This window comes from Lynx canadensis, chromosome E2, assembly GCF_007474595.2.
Source record: "Lynx canadensis isolate LIC74 chromosome E2, mLynCan4.pri.v2, whole genome shotgun sequence".
NCBI classification, from domain to species: Eukaryota; Metazoa; Chordata; class Mammalia; order Carnivora; family Felidae; genus Lynx; species Lynx canadensis.
Genome location: NC_044317.1, coordinates 2,899,017 through 2,919,756, shown reverse-complemented (window position 1 = coordinate 2,919,756; position 20,740 = coordinate 2,899,017). Strand labels below are relative to the sequence as shown.

At 60.9% G+C, this 20,740-nt stretch overlaps 1 protein-coding gene across 1 annotated transcript; it reads left to right on the top strand.

Annotated features, from left to right (window-relative positions):
• Positions 1–7,146: 7,146 nt before the first annotated feature.
• FOXF1 (forkhead box F1) lies at positions 7,147–10,055 on the top strand. The gene is made up of 2 exons (XM_030297646.1): positions 7,147–8,152; positions 9,606–10,055. The coding sequence occupies exons 1-2, from the start codon at positions 7,162–7,164 to the stop codon at positions 9,764–9,766; spliced, it is 1,152 nt and encodes a 383-aa protein (XP_030153506.1). The 5' UTR covers positions 7,147–7,161; the 3' UTR covers positions 9,767–10,055.
• The last annotated feature ends 10,685 nt before the right edge of the window (positions 10,056–20,740 follow it).

Genomic DNA, 20,740 nt, shown 5'->3' with positions numbered 1-20,740 from the left:
AAACGCGCGCTGGGCTCAAGTGCCCACACTGGGGCAAGCTCAAGGCCGTGGCCCCAAGCCTCAGACTGTTTTCTTCTTCTTCTTCTCTTGACCAAAACGTGAGCGTCGGGGAGCGCTCTGTGCGTCCCAACTCAGGGGGAAAACTACCCGCCAGGGTTGGGTGTGCCGACCCTCCCCACGGCTGCTCCTGGTGGTCCCCGTGGGTGGGGCTCCCAGGCCCCAGCTGAGTGGGGGCCAGAGGGCACTGCCACTCTCTCCTCCTCACCTTGGGGTCACCGAGAAGAGAACGACGCGTCTCGGAGGCGGGGCCCAGAATCAGGCTCCCTGCTCACCTGAGAGCAACACAGGGCGCTGGCGGGGTTGGGAGTTTGGACACGCAGAGATGGGAACAGGTAGGGGAGAGCACCCCAGCACGAGGTGAGCACTGCGATCAGATCAGCTTTCCTGGTGGCCCCAGCACGCCCGGGGAACTGGGGCTCCCGTGATTCAGGGCCCCCCTTCCAGGGCTCCTTCCACACGGCCCTGAGCCCACAGCCTCTCCGTGACCAACACAGAGGCACCTTGTCCCCACACCTCCATCCGCCCACCCTTGCCAGGACGACGGCACAGAAAGGTCACTCTGTGGTCAGAAGAGTAACGCAGGAGGGTCACTTCGCTCCCCTGGGACCTGAGCCGAAAAGAGACTCCCCTTCCAGAGTTACGGCTTTGCTTTGCGAGCTAGCGACTGGCCCGGGCACACAGGCCTCGACGGTGCTGGTGGTGTGGTCACTGCAGCTTCGTTCTGCGCGTGAGCTCTCGCTCAGACCCCGCCACGTCCTTCCGTTCACGCTGCCTGGGTCTCCCGTGCACGTGCCACACCAACCCCTCTCCCACGATGGTCTGGACACGTTTTACGTGTTCGTGTCCACGACCCATGAGACCATACACACACACACCCCCCCCCCCGCAGCAGTCTGTGAAATTCTGTATCACAGGGTCCAGAGGGCCTACAAAATTCCGTGTCCGGAACCCATTGGATTGTGTGCACGCCCCGGACTGGTGTGTGTGTGTGTGTGTGTGTGTGTGTGTGTGTGTAATGTGCTGTGTCACACACATCTTGTAATCGTCTGTGTGCGGAACGGCTCACGGAGTAGTCGAATACTCTATGCGCGTAAGGAGCACTGTTGACTGAATCTTACGGCCCTCCTTACACGGGGAGCTACTGCACCACGCTCACATCCTGTGACGTTGAGACGGGAAACAAGTTACACGTGCAGCCCTCACCCTGTTCTGTGCACACAGACCTTATGCCATACACCTGCCTGGCACCATAGTGCCCACAGGACACGTCTCCGTGGGCCTCCTCTTACCCTACTCCCTCTCTATGTCACGAGGGTTTTTTTTCCCCTTTTTCAGTAAACTCTGTGCCCAATGTGGGGCTCCAACTCGCGACCCCGAGATCCAGAGCCACGTACTCCACCGGCTGAGGCAGCCAGATGCCCCTACTTCCTGTGTTTTTTTTGCCTCCTGGACAATATCCTGCATATTGGCACGCTACGTGTGCACATCCAGCATCTGCAGAGAAACAGCCCACGTATTTTGGGCACAAATCATCCTACAAGGCAGGGAAGGGGGGGTGCCTCTCTCCTGACCCTCACATTTCTCCCCACAGTCCCCAACCCCAGGGCCACATTTTCACCCACATACCCCACCACTGCCCCCTCGGGCCTCCCTACTGACTCTCCCAGGCCAGGCAGCTTTCCTGACTGCCCAGCGCCCACCTCGGGCCTGGGGTCCAGCCTGCCCTACCTTGTGTCGCCTTTGGACATCATCCGGAAGGGGTTCGAGGGAGCAGGGATGAGGGAGGCTCGGGGGGCCCCACACTAATGCAGAGCAGGGGTAGTGGGGGACAGGGCGGCTGCCCTCTCGGTGGGTGGTCGGCTGCCGCCTTCGCCCCTGCCCCCTCCCGCTCAGCAGGCCCGGCACAATCCGAGCTGGATCTGGTTCCCTGCTCGGGTTACGGCGCACTCTCACCCCCCGGGCGGCTTCACTTAGCAATTAGCCAGTAAAAATACCTTGGGCTTGGGGAGTGGGACACAGCACAGGCGTGTCTGTTTTTACACTCCCCCCCCCCAATTTAGGATTCCTGGGGCCAAAGCTGGGGTGCAGATTTGATTTGGGATGGAGGGGGTGTCTTTCTGGATCTTTAAGCTAACTAAGAGCAAAATGCTGCACTCACCCCTGTCTGTATTTCCTCCCCCTGTCCCATGGGCCCTGGGGGTTCTGTTTCTGTCTCTATGACAGCCTACGTCTATGACTGCCCAATGCACACCACAGCCCTGAGAAATAGCGGCCATTATTTGTACCCCTTTTTAGATGAAAAACCTACACCTCATGATGATTTCATCTAATAATACTGTTTCACATTTGAAAACGATATGCCACATACTTGAACGTTGCTAAGAAAGTAGATCTTAAATGCTCTCACCACACAAAAGAAATGGTAACTATGTGACAGAATAGAGGCCGCCGCTAATGCTCCTGCGTGATCATTTTGCAACACATAAATGTATCAAATCAACACATCGTACACTTTAACTTTACACAATGTTATGTGTCAGTTACAGCTCAATAAAGCCGTTAAAAACCAACTGATCAACCAACAACCACCTCTCCCCAAAAGAAACTAAGGCATAAATAGTTTAGGCAACATCCCTACATGGTGAATGCTGGATTGGAATGTGGCCCACGATCATCCCCGGTGTACAGGCAGAGAGAGGGTCTCTCTGCCTTTCCCGCTGCAGACCCTTGCCCTGTGGCCTGGGGCTTAATTCCTGGTTCTGTGGTCAGACCTGGATTTGCAGCTGGGCTCTGCAGGATGACCCAGGACTCAGAATAACCTGGCGGGATGGGGGGAACCTCTCTAAAGGGAGGGATAACGTGGAGCTGGTAGCGGCTTCTGGGAAGGTTAAACAGGTATCTTTGAGGCATTTAGGCTGGGTCCTGGGTTCATGGGTGGGAGGTCGTGGGTTCATGGATAGGCTCCAGGTGTTTGGTGGGACCTTGAACGTCATTCTATGAATGTCACTGGTATGTGCCTTTTGGAGCGGGGGAGGGTGGATAGGATACAGTTTTCAATAGTTTGTCAAAGGGATTCACAGCCCTTAGAAAGGTGAAGAACATCCAAGGGGGTGTTTATAAGGTTGGGATCAGCACCTGGAGAGAGCCAGCGGTTGAGAAGTCCTGATGTTATCACTGTGTCGGTGACAGCTGCTACTCTCTTGTCATCACCAGTTTCCCAACTGGTCCCTGTGCCTGTGCGCCCGAGAAGCAGGGGCCGTGGGGCCACAGAAGCATTTCTAAATTCATTCTCTCCACTCTCGGCCTGCACTGGGGCGGCTGCGGAGGGTCAAATGCAGTGATGGTCTGTCTTGGGGGGCAGAGAGAAAAGATGGAGAGGTGTTCTCCTGGCTGATCCAAGCCAGGGCCTTAGTGGGCCTCAGTTTCCCCACCCCAAAGCGCCAGGTCAAGCGAGGCTTCTCCCGCCAACCTAAGAGTTGAGAGGCTAGTCTCCGGGGCATACAGAAAAGCCTTCCTTGCTATGGATGTGGTTTTCCCTACAACTGGGGGGTCTCCTCCAAATTACAGAGCTGGGGGCTCATTTCATCTGCCCTCTTTCTCACACCCCCACCTTTGCCTCCCTCCTGGGTGGAGATTAGGGAGAGCCTTCATCTGCAACATTCCTGAGGACCCCGCCACCGGCCCCCTCTCCCTGGGCAAGGTAACCGCTGCGCTTTCCCTGCAGAGTCCAGTGTGCTGTCAGAGTCTGAGGGGTAAGTGGAGGCCAGGTGGGGCCCCAACTCCACACTTCCTCCCCAGGAAGGCATAGCTCCCCTACCCCAAAACACCCCCAGAGCCCCCCGGAGGAGCCAGTGAAAGATCCTGATTTGCAGGAGGGAGGAAATGATCGGTGGGGTTGGCCAAAGATGGCATCCGCAGCCCCCTCCCAACTGGAGAGCCCCCGGGAGGGAAGGGGCTAGTGGAAAAAGTGTCCCCCGATTTCAAGTTCTATAGACCCCCCTCTTTGAAGGCGCCCCATCAGCAAAACAGAGGCGTTACTATCGCTTTCTGGGAGCCGCTGGGTTCGCGCTGGCTGCACCCCTAGCTGGCTGGGGAGTGTGACAGCCTCCCCCACTGGCCTCTCTGCTGAAAGCCAGATGTTCTCCCAGCAGCTGGCGGTAGCGACCCCTTCTTGGGAACTTCCCTCCCCGGGCCGCTAGGGCCTCCTAGCCTGCGGCTGCTGTTTGGTCCAAAAAAAAAAAAAAAAAAAAAAAAAAAAGAAAAAGAAAAAGAAAAAGAAAAAAAAAGAAAAAGAGGAAGAAAAGAAAAGAAATGAAAAGGAAAGAAAAGGAAAGAAAAGAAGAAAAGAAATTTGATGGAGAGAGGGCCAGAGACAATTAAGAACGCGTGTGCACGCTAATGGAGGGGCTGCGCGAGCCACTGCGGGTGGACACGCGGCTGGCTGTGCGTGGGCAAATGCGCAGCGTAGGGGTGCGTGCACTTAACGGAAAGCGTGTACTCTGCGGTGGGCAGGCCTGTGCGTCGGTGCGAGGGTTGGGGCGCCCGAGCTGTGCGAGGGGTGTCGGATGCCCAGATGTACCGGAGGCGGTGCGGGATGGTGCCCGTGGCCTGTGGCTGTCGGCGGGGCTGAGTTCAGCGGGGGTGGGTCTGCCTGTGCGCGCCCACCTGCGCGGAGATACAACCACACACAACGTGGTCACGTCCCCCACACCCTTCCCCTAGGCCGGGGAGCCGGGCGGAGACGCAGCACGGAGAAGGGGACTCTCTCCTCTCCCGCGAGCGCCACTCGGCCTGGGAAGGCGGCGACCGCGGGGCACGCTGCGCCTGCGAGCCCCCAGCTCCTCGCACGGAGGTGCCAGGCGCCCCGAAGGCGACGAGGAGGCGTCTACGGCCGAGGCTGAAGGCGTCTGAGCGAGGGGGGGGGGGGACAGCGGGGGACAAGGAAGCCAGAGGAACCCGAGAGGACGGCGGGCTTTGAAAAGCGCCGCGGGGCGGGCGCACTCCGAGCCCGGCATCTGTCTTTGGCCCCAGCTCCCGCCGAGGCGAGGCATCCAGGCTCCTGGCGACGACCCGCGAAAAAACACCCCTCACCTCCCTCCTCTCGGCCCAGGGCCCCGGCTGGAGAGGCTGGGCTCGGCGCCCCGCAGTCAGCGCGCGAACAGCACTCACCTGGGTCCCCGCTTGCCGTGTGCTGCGCCCAGCTCCTGCGCGGTCCCAGGCTCGGCGCCACTGTTCCCCACCCCCCCCTCCGCCCCCGGCCGCCCCCCACCAGCCCCAGCCCCCACCCCGGGACTGCGAGGGACAGCGTGCGTGCGAGCCCCGTGCGGCGGACAGCCTGGCGCGAGAGGGCCGCCAGGGCCTGTGCTCCCCGCCCGCGCGCAGGCTGCCTTCCGGAACCTGGCCTGGCGCGCAGTGTCAGAGGCCCCGCGGCGGCGGCAGGCCGACCCACAGGGGCATTAGGCCAACTCCCCCCGCGCACGCGGAATTCTCTATTATTATTAAAGAATCCCCCAGAACGTGTTTACGTTGAGCCGTATAAACTTCCTGCCAGGGCCTTTACCATCTACGAGAAATCGGAACCTGTTCTTGGAAAGCGGGGAACACCGACGCTGCGGGGCCAACCAGGCGGATTTTCAGTGTGTGCGTGTGTGGGAGGGGGTCCCCTAGGAAGCGTGTGGGTTCAGACTGGAACTTGGCTAGCGTACGCGCGAGCGAGAGTAGGTGCGAATTTCAAGCCCCGTGGGCCTGGTGTGCGCGCGCGCGCGCGCGAGCGAGCGCGTTACTTGGGCGCGCACATGCCTGAGCAAGGTGTGCGTGAGTGGGCACTCACGAATGGGTGTGAGTTTGCACGTCCGGAATCCTCATTTCCAGGGTTTGCACGTGCACCAGTGTACGCACGCGTGTGCCTGAGTGCGTGGATGAGAAGTGAGCGGGGCCGCTTTTTCCGGAAAGCCTGTGCGGTTTTGGTCCCCGCAGGCCCGGCAGCTCTCACTCGCTCCGGCCCGGCCCGCGGCGCCTCGAACCGCCCTGCGCTTTCGTTTTCCGCCCGCGCTCGGCTCCCGCGGCTGCCCGCCTGCTCGCGCGCTTCTGGGCGAGTCCAAAAAGTCCCGGGCGCAGCGCAGTCCTTCCCGGGGCGGGGAGAGCGGGTAGGCGGGCCCTCACGGGAACGGACGCCCGCTGGCCGCGGGGACCCGTGGCCGAGCCGGCTGCGCCCGCGGTGGCCACGGCCTGGTGCCCGCTGCCGCCGCCGCAGTCTGCGATCTGCCGCCGGGCTGTACGCGTCGGGAAAGGCCCCGGGTGCCCGCGCCTCGGGGCCGGGAAGGCGGGGGGGGGGGGGGGCGGGGGGGGGTTGCTGCGCGCAGCGGGGCCGAGCCGCGGGGCCGAGGGCGCGTTAACACTTGCTCGCCAGGTTGGTGGAGGCGGGGCGGTTCTGCCGGCGGCCCCCGGGCGGCGAGGGTGGGGGCCCTTTAAGCGCCCACCAACGCGGGGCTCGGAGGGGGGCAGGGAGGGGAGGGGAGGGAACTCCTGGAGGGTCTCGGTCCGGCCCGCGGGACGCCGCGGAGAGAAGATGCAGTGAGGGCGGCCTGGCTGGAGCCGTGGAGCCGAGCGCCACGGGTGGCGGGGGCCGGGAGCTGCTCCCCGCGGGGGCGCACGGCCTCAGGCCCCCGGAGGTGGTGCCTCCCCCCAAAACACGGGCTGGGAGGGGGCTTCCTCGCGGCCTCTGCCGGGGCTGCGGCAAAGAGGCTGCCCTCAGCCTCCGCTCGGCTCCTTCCCTAGTGGGAGGGCGAGAGGGAAAGAGGGAGGAGAGAGAGGGGGGGAGGAGGGAGCTGGAGAGAGGGGGGCCCCGCGCCAACCGCCGGCGGATCCAGCCGCTCCTCGGGGAGGACGGGCGGGCGGCCGGGGGAGGGCGCGCCGAGGCCCGCTCCGGAGCAGTGGCCGCGGATGACGGCAGAGGCGCAGCCAGCCCCGCGCGCGCAGCCCCCTCCCCCTCGCCCTCCTCCCCCCCCTCCTCTTCCTCCTCCTCCTCCTCCTCCTCCTCCCGGCTCGTCTGCGGCGCAGAGCAGCGGCGGCAGCGGCGGCGGCGGCAGCAGCAGCCACCCGATGTCTTCGGCGCCCGAGAAGCAGCAGCCACCGCACGGCGGCGGCGGCGGCGGCGGGGGCGGCGGCGGCGGCGGCGGCGGCGCGGCCATGGACCCCGCGTCGTCCGGCCCGTCCAAGGCCAAGAAGACCAACGCCGGCATCCGGCGCCCCGAGAAGCCGCCCTACTCGTACATCGCGCTCATCGTCATGGCCATCCAGAGCTCGCCCACCAAGCGCCTGACGCTCAGCGAGATCTACCAGTTCCTGCAGAGTCGCTTCCCCTTCTTCCGCGGCTCCTACCAGGGCTGGAAGAACTCGGTGCGCCACAACCTCTCGCTCAACGAGTGCTTCATCAAGCTGCCCAAGGGCCTGGGGCGGCCCGGCAAGGGCCACTACTGGACCATCGACCCGGCCAGCGAGTTCATGTTCGAGGAGGGCTCCTTTCGGCGGCGGCCGCGCGGCTTCCGAAGGAAATGCCAGGCGCTCAAACCCATGTACAGCATGATGAACGGGCTGGGCTTCAACCACCTCCCGGACACCTACGGCTTCCAGAGCTCCGCGGGCGGCCTCTCGTGCCCGCCCAACAGCCTGGCGCTGGAGGGCGGCCTGGGCATGATGAACGGCCACTTGCCGGGCAACGTGGACGGCATGGCCTTGCCCAGCCACTCGGTGCCACACCTGCCCGCCAACGGCGGCCACTCGTACATGGGCAGCTGTGGCGGTGCCGCGGCCGGTGAGTACCCGCACCACGACAGCTCCGTGCCGGCCTCCCCGCTGCTGCCTGCGGCCGCCGGCGGGGTCATGGAGCCGCACGCGGTCTACTCGGGCTCCACGGCCGCCTGGCCGCCCTCAGCCTCTGCCGCGCTCAACAGCGGCGCCTCCTACATCAAGCAGCAGCCCCTGTCCCCCTGCAACCCCACGGCCAACCCCCTGTCCGGCAGCCTCTCCACGCACTCCCTGGACCAGCCGTATCTACACCAGAACAGTCACAACGCCCCAGCCGAGCTGCAAGGTGAGTGGGGGGACCAGGGCTGTCCCGGTCCCGGGGGCCTCCGACATCCGTCGGCGCGCTGCTCCCGAGAGCAGGCGCCCAAACCGCCGACCGCCCCGGGCGAGAACTCTCGGCCACTTCCGCGGGGTGCCGGCCCCGGTGCTTGGGGGAGGCAGCGGCTCGCCAAGCTACGTCTTGGCCGGACCTCCCCCACTTTGAGGGGTGGGCGCAGGGGGGAGGGCAGTTTGGGCCGCGATAATTGTTGCTTCTCATTTTCGGTTCCAACTCCCCGCTGCTGGTAGCCCCCGGCCTGGCCAAGTAGGCCCCTTCCTCGCCAAAAAAGACTCAGACCCCGATGTTTTACATCCCTTTGGGTCCTCAGCCCCCTCACACACCTCAGCAAGTTCCCAGGATGTGGAGCGGGAGCCCGGCCCTGGTCGCCCGGCTCCGTAGTCCCCACCGGAAAGCTGCCTGGGCCGAGAGGGAGAGTTAGGCCCCAAGCTGCCTGGGCCGGGTGTTCAGAGGCCCAGCACGCTGGGCTCCTGGGGAACCAGGCCTGGCCTTGGGAATGTCGGGTTGGGGCACATTTTGTGGTGACAGAGGCACACAGGGGCTGTGGCCAGGCCCAGACCAAGTTAGAGGTGCAGGCCCCACAGACTCTTTGTTTCAGAGCTCCGGGCTTTCTGTTCCCCAGATACCCTCCTCCTCACCCCTCCAAGGAGGACGCCTCCAAGCGGGAACAGCTTCCCGCCCGGCACCCTCCTCTGGCACCCGCCAGCCTCCCTGGGTCTGGGTCTGGTTCTGGAAAGGGCTCGGAGGAGCTACGCGGGGCCTGTCAGGGCTCAGCTGTCAGCCGCCCAAGGGAGGCAGGAGCCAGCCCGGAGGCTGGAGGGCCACCCCTCCGCGGGGATCGCCCTGCTTCAGACTCCCGGCTCTGGCTGCCTCTCTTCACCCCGGGGCGGGGGGCAGGGGGCCCTTCTCCAAGGGGCTCTTCCCCTGGAGAAGCCTCCCGTCGTCGTGTACCAGGGCCTCGCAGCCTTTGGGGTTGGGAGGCGGGTGCCCCGGCACCGGGCACAGGCCTTGTGCCGGCCCTGGAGGTGGAGGTCAGGCTGTCCTTGCGGTCTCCTGGCCCGCGGCGGCCCCCTCACCCCTTCCCCTGTGGCCTCAGGAAGCCCCAGCCCCGGACTTGGCGACGGAGGCGGAGGAGGCCCAGGCCGCGGCACCCAGGAAACGGTGCTTGTCACTGGGGTCCCGGGATCTCCTGCTGGAGCACAGAGCCCGGCCCGAACCCCCGGGGCCGCCTGGACCCGCCTGAGGCCAGAGCTCTGGGACTCTGGCACCTCGGTGGGGCGTAGGGAGGCGGTGGGCCCCCGCGCCCGGGCCTGGAGGCGGCCTTCTCCTCCTGGCGCCCGGGCCCCCCCCCCCCCCCCCGTCCTAACGCTGTGCTCCCTGCTCTCCTGTCCCTCCTCTGCAGGCATCCCGAGGTATCACTCCCAGTCGCCTGGCATGTGTGACCGCAAGGAGTTCGTCTTCTCCTTCAACACCATGGCGCCCTCGTCCATGCACTCGGCGGGCAGCGGCTCCTACTACCACCAGCAGGTCACCTACCAAGACATCAAGCCCTGCGTGATGTGAGACCACAGCCCGCGGGGCCCTCTGGGCACGGGCGGCCTGGCCCGGGGACCCGGAACCCGTCGCAGAAACTGCTCTATTCTTGAGGTATAACCGTAGGCCGAAGACGAGGGTCTGACCCCTACCCACCCGGATTATTTGGAAAGGAGTCCCCAAGGCAAAGGAAGAGCCAGCTCGGCGGCACCCACTCCCTCAAAAAATTAACAAGTGGTGGCTGAGGGGCCTGGTCTGACTGCAGCTGTTGGTAAATAAAAATCTGTTTTTGAACCAGTTGAAGCCGGCTGAGAAGGTGCTGTGCTGGGGGAAACCCTCGACACCCAAACAAGAAAGTAGCTGAGGTCTCTCCCCGCCTTCCCTCCAGCGGCAAAGGTGGGGGAAGGCTTTCGGAAGAAAGGCAAACATGTGAGACCATCATTATCAAATACTTTTATATTTTGGTTGAGTATTTATCTTTTTACTTTTACTTTTTTTTTTTTTTTTTTTTGGAAAGAATGTCTTGGAACACACAAGTCTCCTCTCAGAGCCGTGTTTCCAGGGGTGGGGGGGGGGGCAAGAAATCACGTCTCCCTCCCCATCTCAGAAGCCCTCTGGCGACCGCAGGTGGACCTTGGTGCGGACTTGCATTTCTGAAGCCACTGTTCTTCGTACAAAAGGAAACCAGAAGGAGCCCCGACGACGCAGGGCTCGGCCCGTCCCCTCCGCCCTCCTCTGCCTTCTCTACAGTCGTCTTGGTTTTGTCTCGAGTTGCATTTCGACTTTTTCGGCGGGGGTTTTTCTCACGAGACCCGACTGTCTCCTGATCTCTACGATCTCTACTGTACTGCGTGCCCCGTGGGAGCGCGAGGGGAGCCCGGCACGGCGCGGGGGCAGGGAAGGCCGGTGAGCGCACGGATTCAGGATCGCGGTGACACAGGAAGGTTAAGGCACTTTTTAAACTATAGCAAAAGGCTCATTCTGTTATTTATTCTTCTCTTTTCCCTGACAATCGAAACACCGCATAGGCTCCTCCGTTTATCAGTATTAATGGTGTAACTTTGTTGGCAATATTTGCCGCATAGAATTTTTTTTTTTAGAGATCCATTGTAAATTTGAAACAAAGTCCGATCTGTGTAAAAACAAATTTCCATATGTTTATATAAATATATATATAAAATGAAGGACTACCCCTCCCTTTTTTTTTTTTTTTTTTTTTTTTTTTTTTTTAGTATTATGGCTGCTGGGGTGCAGCATTTGTGACCGTATTTTAAATTTCCTTCTGCACTGTAGAAAATGACAATTTGAGGATGTTTTGCCTTTTGTGTATTTTTTTCCTAAAAAAAGAACAAAAATAAAAACGTGTAACATTTGTACATGGCCTTTAACATTGTATCAACCAGAAATAAAATCGCATGAGTATTTTATCGGGATTGGGATTGTAGAATATCTTCCAAACCCCGAAATCTACACAGAAACCAGCCTGGAACCTCTAGACTTGTTTTGTATTTAAAATATGGGGGATTCTGAATACTTCCCCCCCCCTTTTCTCTCTCTCTGTCTCTTTTCTATTCCTCCTCTTTCCATCCTTCACTTCACATTGAAATGAAATCTGGACACGAGGAACTATTTTTCTTGGCTTCTGTTTTTAAGAAGAGCCTCTGCCGCTCTAAATGTCATTTCTCGTTTTAAAGAAATAATCAAATGTTGAAAGAAAAACTGTACTCTTTTTTCTTCCCCCAGGGAAAACCATATATATAAAAGTAGATCTATGATATGTTGGCTTTTGTTTTTTCACCTTCTTTTGGCACCAATGGGAGTTTTACTTCGAGTGTCAGACTTTAATGTTCCCACAGTCAGGCTGTTGTAAATTGTGAGGCAACTTTAAGGCTTTTCGTAGGGCTTTTGTTGTTGTTTTTGTCTTGTTTGGTGTTCTACACTTGGTTTTCCCCAACTGAGAAGTGAGTAAAATTTAAGCCAGAAAAGGGCCATTGCTGGGAGAGCAAGGTGACAAACATTTCCATTCGCGAACATTCCCCCTCGAGTCACTGGGGGGTGGGGAACACTGTTTAAAAACCTGTGTCTCCAGCCGACCACCCTCTTTCCACTGCCGTCCCTGCCCACCTAAGAAAACAAACACAATAAAGTCCCATTGTCGGGCGGCCATGCCAGGACCCACCGCAGTTTCTGCGCGTCGTGGGGTCGCGAGCCTCTGAACCTGGTTCTTCTCAAATTTGACATTTTGGACGTGAGGGTAATTTCTCCAGTGCTCGGTTACATCAAAATTATCAAACTCGCCCAGGCAATTAATGTCCCAAACGAACCGCTGTCTATAAAATGAGATAAAGGGTACAGGAAAAGGCCGGCGACTTCACCCCCGAAGCGTCGGGGGCCGGGGGTCTCCCCGGCGGCACAGCCCTCTGTGTCCAGCACGCGCCTGGCCCTGTGCTGCGGGAGCGGGTGCCCGGCGAGCAGAGAAGGCACGGTCCTCCTGGGCTGGAGGCCACTGGGGCAGCCACCGGTGCCCGAGAAAAACGAGGCCGGGCCGGAGAAAATCCCCCGGGCCTCCAGCGCAGGAATGTTGGGCTGCGTTCACATCCAGGCAACTTCCGCAGGCGAGAGCGGGTCTCGTCCTCCCTCCCGCGCTGCTCCGCGGAGACTGCGCCCCGATTAGGACCAAGGCTCCGGGAAGCGGGGCTGATTAGGAGAAACCCAATGCCAGCCCAGCCAGCGAGCTCCCCAGTCTCCGGCCGTGGCTCCAGCCTCCGCGCCCACTCATGTGGTCCCTTGGTGCGCCAGAGACCTCGTGCGCGCCGGCTGTGCTTGGCTTTGGCGCCTCTGGGCCAGAGGCCGGGGCGGAGGTGAGCCCCGCTTCCTGCTCACCTCCCCGAGGACACCTGTGTCTCTACAGGCCCTCCCAGCGCTCCCACGCCCCGGGCTGGCTGCGGGGGAGGCACGCAGAGGGGACTGTGCAGGAAAACCGGCCAGGGAGCCCCAGGATGGGGCCTGGCCTCTGTCTCCCAGTCTGACCAGGGGCCTGGGGGTGAGAGAAAAGCCTTCCCAGCGAGGAGAGCCTGGCCCAGAAAGGGCCTGAACACTGCAGCAAAACTGTCTCCAGACCCATGTTCGAGACTGCACACCGCCCTGCTGCTACAGGTGACTCACAGAACGGGCTTGCTTGGCATGTGCCCCCCCGCCCCCGCAGGGCCCATTTCAGCCCCGATGTGCACAGGGGCCACGGAGCTCCCACGTGCACCCCCACAAAAGCGTGCGTACGCAGGTTACAATCTTAAACTGCAAAGGCGTTTCCGAGCCTGGTGTCAAACCACCCCCCGCTGTGCATGTAAACAGCCTCCTGGGTAGAATTAATCCAGACGCCCCTGAGCATACGTCAGGGGGGGCGGTCCTGGACCCTAAGTGCATGAATTCCCCCCAATATCAAAACACCTGGACGTGGGGAGGGGGCAGGGATTACGCCATAATGTTTCTGTTTGTGGGTCACGCATCGCAGGGACTCCAGGGTTCTGCTGGGGGTGGGGGGGCTGGCGTCCTGGGCGCGCCCAACAGCCTCCTGGCGGCCCGGTCCCAGGCAGCGGGAAACTGCAGGCCCAGCCGGGCAGGCGTCACCCCATCCCTGGAGCTCGCCTCTGATCCACATCTGGCCCCCCGGCCTGAAGGCACTCGGGTATGTGCTTCTGATGGGGGAAGGTGCCTGGCCCACCAAAGCCCATCCGTCCCAGTTTTCTCTTCCCTTTGGGGCTGGACAGCTGGGGACAAGGAGGGGGTGGTCCACAAGGGCCTGGCTCCCCAGGCTTCCAGGCTCCCAGCAGCCATCAGGCATCCCAGAGGGAGCGGACAGAGAGAGCTAGAGTCCCTGTTCTGCCACCATCTAACCCGGACAAGGTGCATCGCCTCTGAGCCTCAGTTTCCTTATCTGTCCTCATGACCCATGAAGGGCAGTGGTTGATGAGATGATGGTCTTCGGGAGCAAACGGAATGACCTCGCTCTGTGGTGCCCAGACGGGAGTGACCACGAGACCCACGCGTGGCTCGCCCTGCTTCCTAGAGATCCAGGGGGGCAGGTGGGGGTGGGTGCCACTCAAGATGCAAGGGCCCTCTGCTCAGGGGTTCCCATCGAGCACTTCGTTCGGGAACCGCTGAGCTCCCCATCTTCTAGCACGCGCCCCAGGACGGACTGTCCGCCCTTCCCACGGAGGACCTCCTAACCTCCAGGCCAGAAGACCCCTGAGCCCTGCGACTGCATTTCTGATGGTGACTCTGAGTGTGGAACCGCCCTCATCAGAAACACTTGGGGTGTCTGCTGAAACCACAGATCGGCGGGTCGGCGGGGGGCGGGCTGACACCCACTCGATTCGACTCTCTGGAGGCAGGACCCAGGATTTTCACAGATTTCCAGGGGGTCCTGGCGAGTGCCGAGTCTGAGAGTCTCCTCTAGTGTCTCTGGGCTCCTGAGAAAAGCCTCGGTGAGGTCGGCTCAGAGTGGCCTCTGCTGCCCCCTCCTGCCCCGCGAAGGCAGCGGCTCTGAGCGCCAGCAGCGGTGAGGGCCGAGGGCCCACGGAGGGAAGGGGAGCCCGGGCTAGCAACCCCCTTCCCACATGCGCCTGGTCCTTCTTGGGGTTCCCTTAGGGAGGTCCTAGGACGACTCCTGCCTTGCACAGCAGAAACCGGTCCGGGGGCTTGCTCCAGACCCTGCTGACAACAGCTGGAATCTGGACCCAGACGCAAAGCCCATGTCCCTAAAGCACCGTGCTCCATGGCTCCCGGGCACCCACTTTCCTCCAGCCACCAGCCTGGTGAAAAGGGGCGAGTTGAAGCGCGGTCCATAAGCAGCCTCTGCTGGGGTCTCGGGACACCCCGTGCCTGGCGCCGGGGGTGTGGGTCATGCGGATGGGGTGGGGGGAGACTGGCCCAGCAGCACCAGCTCACATCTCTGACATCCAGCTCCCTTCTGGTGTAACAGACTTGGATCTCATGGGTTTCCACCCCACACCCCCCACGGCAGCCCCCTTCACTTCCCTGGCCCCCTGCGCTTCTCCGCTCTGCTTCTGGAACCTTCTGGGCTGTTTCAAGGAGGGAGGTCTTTGCTGGCCGTCTCCGGCAGAGAAGCCTTGCCCACTCATGAAGGGACACGGCTGGATTTCAGGACTGAGGCAAACCACAGGCCTTTCCCAACGTTGACGCGTGTGCTCCAGGGATGGGGACGTCTACAGGTGTGACAGAAGACCACCACAGACACTGGGCACCTGCGTGTGTCTGCCCTCGCCTGGGGCTAGATTCAGTGGCACCTACACCCCGGTCATCACGGGTCTGCAGCACCAGGACCCTTGGGGTTGCGTCGACATCCTGGGGAGATGCCACCAAGGCCGGGGCACCCCTGGGTCCCGAGCGGAGGCAGGAAGCCCCCACTGTGAGCACAGTCGGCGAGGGGCCCGCTCCAACTCTCAGAGTGTAGGCTTTCTGCGTGGTTGTGCAGCGAAGGTGTAGGCCACACCCGGTGGCCTCGGGACAGTGGTCTGGGGAGAGACAGTGACAAGCCTCTCCCAGCATCTTATTAAAACTATCACGCCATGGCGGGTGCAGGGACCACGTGTCCTCCCGTGTCTGGGGCTTATGGCCACAGAGAAGCGAGCCAGGTCCCCAGATACCCTCTGAAAAAGGGTAAAGACGCGTCTGTATTGGGAAATCCCCCCAAAGCAAGCCACGCAGCAGCACACGTCTCTGGGCCCTGCTGCAACCCCACGTGGTCACGGCTGGCGTGCAGCAGGGAGGGCTGGGCCATCTCTGTCCGAACGGCCGGAGGCCTGGCGAGGGGGTTCCGGTTAGCTTTCCAGGGGTCTTGGCCAGGGTGCCTTCCCCAGGGGGAGGGTCAGGGGACCCTCCTCGGAGAGGAGAGGCGGCCGCCGGCCCCAGGAAGCGACCCCGACCGTTTCTCCACGGGGCGGCAGCGCCACCTGCCGTTCACCGCGCGGAGTCTGTGTTGGGACAGCAGCCGGCAAACCCACGGAAACCGATGCCACCAGATCGTGGACAGCAGACGTGCCCCCATGAACCCGATTTCGAGGAGTCAGGCCCTTTGATCTGTGTTAAGGGGGACCTGGCTTTGGGGAGGAAAGGCCCAAACTAAACCAAGGAGGTCTCTTCCCAATCACAGGAGTTGTTTAAAACCAACCAACCTTGGAAAGGTAAAAAGAGGGAGCCAACGCCGCCTCAAACCCGACCCCGAAACAGCTGTGCCGGCCCCGAGAGAGGGCCCTGTACGCACAGACCCCAGGGCTCCTGAGAAGCAGATGGCGAAGGCTGTAGCCGAGAGGGCGGGAGTCGGAGGGTCCGAGTTCAAGTCCCGACGCTCCCTCTTCCCGTGAGTGCCGGCAGGCGCTTCTGCTCCCCGTGCCTCGGCCTCCCCACCCGTGTGGCGGGGGTGCTGGTAGGAGCACGTCTCTCGAAGCCCTGGTGGGCAGCTTAGGTGAACTAAAGGCCGTGCAGAGCTTCCGGTGACGGAGAGGGAAGGCGCGTCACCTGAGAAGGCACAGCTGCGCCACGTCAGAGCTGCACTCGCCGCCAATCCCGTGTGCCCGGCTTCACCACCACACGCCTCAACCACCACGTCATCTCTCTGGGGTCCCCCCCGGGGCCCTGCTGGTGGCCAAAAGGGGATCCAGCAGCGTGACCCCAGGGGACGGGTCCGGCCTCGCCCTGTCTCCCCCACCCGGGAACGGGGAGCCTAAGGGTACACGCCTCGTGGGGTCCTTCCGAGGGCTGAACAAGTTAACCCGCCCTCTGAGGAGGGGAGGCGTGTGTGGTTTGCTCAGAACCCGGCACTTGGGGCCTGAGTTTATTGCTTCCAAACCATCCACAGTGCAAAGCGTCCACGTTACATGGTCACAGGTCAGCTCCCATTTTAGCCTTTGTGATTTAGGGACACCGAAAACAAAGGGCTCCATCCACAGGAAGGAATCCTGGCCCGCCAGAGGCACGGGAGTGTGCGCCCGTCTGCAAGGCTGTCCAGGCGGTCTCTGGTGAGAACCCAGACGACGACAGGGACCGGCCAGGTGGCCGGGGCCCCCGGGGGCGGGGGGGGGGGGGGGGGGGGGGTCCGGAGGGGCTTTGCCGCACACCAGCAACGGGCCGCCGCTGCCCCCTCGCCTACCAATGCCGCGAGGCACGGGCGACTCCATGCAGCAGAGGCCGCGCTGGCTCGGCGCCCATCACACCAGGGGCTCGCCACGGGTGGGGGGAGCTGCTTAGAGACGCGCAGACGGGCTCCGAGGGCAGCAGGAAGTCTGGACACAGAGCCACGGCACCCGGGCCCGCACGCTTCCGGACTGAGCAGGCCTCCGGCATGCCGCGGGGAGATCACACCTCCCCCGTTCCCCTTCCGGAAAACGCCTCGGGTGACCAGGTGAAGACGGGCCACAGGCACGGAAGACGCACAGAGGGCGCTGGCGTAGTCTGTGATCAGTGCCTAAGACTCCACCTCACGACCGACCAGCGGGGGGCTGAGGGCAGGTGGATTGCGGTCTGTGAACAGGGGCCCCCCGAGAAGCGGTAGTGAGGACTTAGTGAAATTTGGCATTCGCTTATCCACGCATGTAACTTGTGTTTACAGATTTTACCTTCGATGACACGTGTGAATACGTAGAATCTATATACGAACAGCACAACACGAACATTATACAACTGATTACTCCGAACAGCAGATCACCCTCCAAACCTGAAGCGGCAAAAATCCCCCGTCTCGCTCCCGCCTGCGATTTGGGCAGGGCTCAGCGGAGCGCCCGTCTCTGCCCCGGGAGACGACAGCTGAGCCGGCGCATCTGGGGCCAAGGGACCCCCTTCCAAGGTGGTGCTCCCGCAAGGCTGGTGAGGGGGTGAGGTCAGTTCCTCTCCGTGTGGGCCTCGCCCTGGGCAGCCGGGGGCTTCCTCACCGCGTGGTGGCTGGGCCCCGACAGCCGGTGTCGGCCTCCTCCTGCAAGCTGGCGGTCACTCCTGCCACAGCCTATTAACCACGCTGTCCCAAAGCCTGGACTCAAGGGACGGACGCAACGGACACTTCTCTCAACAGGAGGAGTGTCGGAAAAACTCGGGGCCACATTTTACAACTTTCACAGCATTTAAAACAGCTCAATATGGGGCTCCCGGTGACTCTCGAAATTGTGGTTGTGAGTTCAAGCCCATGCTGGGGATAGAGATTACTTTTAAAAAATCCTAAAAAAAAAAAAAAAAAGATAAAACAGCTCCATCAATTCGAGCCATTACTAGGAGGGCAACAACAGCAGACAATATAAGCCAGTCTAGGTGAGGATGCTGTCCCCTCCGTCAGCTGGGAGAGAAAAGGGGGAAGGGGGTCAGGTAGGCAGCAGCCATTAAAGAATGACCTTGGGAAGTGACTGTATCTTCACGTACCCAGTAACCTCCTCCTCTTGCTTTTGTCTGGGGTTGTGTGTAGGATTTATTTTGAGGGTTCCCTTGGGACCCCGCCGCCTTCAAAAATTGTTTTTGAAAATGACTAGAATCCTTAAGTTTTAGGACTATTTGGGACACTGGTTGGATTAGACCCAGATAAAGGGGAAGGGAGCTTAGCAATCCCTATTTCTGCTGGGGGCTGGGGGTGTGAGAACCAGAATAAACATTTTGGAAACCGAGTCAGGTGCAAGCCAGGTGCTTCCTGGGGCCGCGGGGTAAGGCAGTCGAGAACACTGCTCCCCGGGAAGATTAGAGGTGGCAGAGGGAAGGGAAGGAATCCTCACTTGCGCTCCAATGTCTCGTGCCCGGTAAGATCATCCGGCCCTGGCCGCTGGTGTGCAGGGGGAGGTCTGCCGTGGTGCGAGCGCAGACGGAGCGGCGGGCCCCGGGTGGACCAGCCCTGGACCTGGTTAGTGGTTCTCTCTGCTCTCCCCTAACGTGCCTTCCCCTCTCCAGCGTCCCGTCGCCTGTGCTGGCTCCTCGGGCGCATCTGTCCTCAGCCCTCTTATCTGCGGTCCTGTGTCGTCACAGGTCTCCTTCCCCTTATGTGGTGTCTGGGGTGAGGCATGTGCGGGTCACGGGATGACAAGCACCGAGGGGCCACGTAAGGCCCCGGGAGGGTGGGCAGGCCCCTCCTCCTGAGGGCTGGCAGGGCGGGCCGCTGCCCAGCAACCGGGGCACAAGCCGCACTGCCCTAGCGACTTCCCTTCCCCTTTTTAGAAGTAAGACGAAGTTGGGCGTCTGCCCCCAAACATCACCGAAAGGCAAAGAATCTTCTGTTTTATCAGCTCCGCTTGGGGGCAGCTGGACTCACGGGCTTTCGAGCATTTAAGAGGCCGTCTGGCAGCCTTACAAAAGCTACTCCTACTCAATACGCATGGATTGATCTTGCACTTGAAGGAGTACTCAGAGAGCTCCCGGCGGACGGCGTGTCTGGACTCTGTACGAACCAGGACCCGATACCCCAACGGGGAGCAGAGGAGTAGGTTCCTCCCTCCACTCAGGGTCTGTCTCTTAGGACGCCCCTCCCCCATCCTGACACTACGGGTGGGAGAGCACACTCTCTTGAATTACCCTCGGATTCTCTCGCGTTTCCTCCCACATTTACATCTCCGACTGGCCTGGGGCTCCCTCGGCAGGGAGGGGCGGAGGTGCGCCTAGAAACCGTATATCCTACGAGAGTCCTCCCTCCCTCTGCAGTTACTCTCTCGCTGCGGATTCCCACCTGCTTCAGAACTTTCTGTTCCGCTGCACTGCTACACGGACTCGGTGCTGCTCCCCTCTCCTCCCCTCCCCTGCCGGGCGCCATCAGGGACAGGAGGGACAGGATATCTCACCAGGGGGAGAACTCTCTTTATACTACTGAACCCCGCAGCTATAGCACACAGCGTGTCCTTTTACTCAGACCTCTCCTCTTTCTTTCAGGAACCTTTTAGAATTTCGTCCATCCGGGCACTGGACAGCTCATCAGGTGTGTGCCAAGCACTTCAGTTTTGCTGCTGCTGCATCGAAAGGCGTTCAGGAAGTCACGGTCACTGTGGGGGAAGGCCACGGATTTACATGCTTCCGTTGGTTTCGCCTTTGAAGACTTTCTCCAGGCGAAGTCACATCTTTCTTCAGCTAAAGAACATTTCAGTTTATTTCTCCCACTGTTTCGTACTTCCCTCCCCTGTTCCCTCTGCACTGGTGTCAGGAGAGTCCCGTGCCTTAACCTTCCGGCTCGTGTGTGCATCTATTCTGACCTTAGTTGGACTAAGCTTATGATGTTTTCATTGCTAAGAACCGTTTCTTGTTTTTTTTCCCTTACCAGCTTGCGGGTTGTATCTGTCATCTATCTATCTGTCTATTTAAAAGAGGGTTCATGCCCAGGGAGGAGCCCAGCTTGGAGCCTGAACTCAACACCCTGAGATCAAGACCTGAGCTGAGGTCAAGAATCAGATGCTTAACTGACCGTGACACCCAGGCGCCCCCAGTTTATTCTTTTAACGGATAAGACGGCTTTCGAACCACCTTCTGATTCCCGTACTGGCGGTTGTGCAAGGGCTGGATGCGGTTTTGAGATGCCGACCGTCCGCAGACCACCGGGGCCTCGGGCACATGTCATCTGTGGCGGCCCCCTCTGCTGGAGGGCGCACGGGCGGCTTACCTGAGCGGGGGCTCTTCAGGTGCCCAGCCACAGCCCCTTCTCCTGTCCTCCTGCCTTCTTGCTGGAGGACTTTCTCCTCCAGGTCACGTCTTCCAGCACAAAATTCAACACTAAACCAGGTGTCTGTGCTTTTAAGAGACATCTTCACCTGTCTCACTTGAGAGCAGAGCAGAAAAGGGCAAAAACTGACTCGACTTTTTCAAAGGAGCGTGGAAACCGTTTTCTCAGATCTCCCAGAATGGAGCAGGTGCTGCCTGGGACCCGCTTGCTTCTCAGAGTGTATCTGTCCTTCACACCTCACCTATCAGGTCCCTCCACGTGGAGACAGCCTTCCAAAGAGGCCCTGTGCTCATCTCTTTATTCACCTGAAGTGG

Excerpts from the sequence above, each read along its gene's own strand:
- FOXF1 (XM_030297646.1), top strand. The coding sequence starts at position 7,162 with ATGTCTTCGGCGCCCGAGAAGCAGCAGCCACCGCACGGCGGCGGCGGC. Across the intron at positions 8,153-9,605 it reads CGCCCCAGCCGAGCTGCAAG|GCATCCCGAGGTATCACTCC; the intron begins GTGAGTGGGGGG and ends CCTCCTCTGCAG.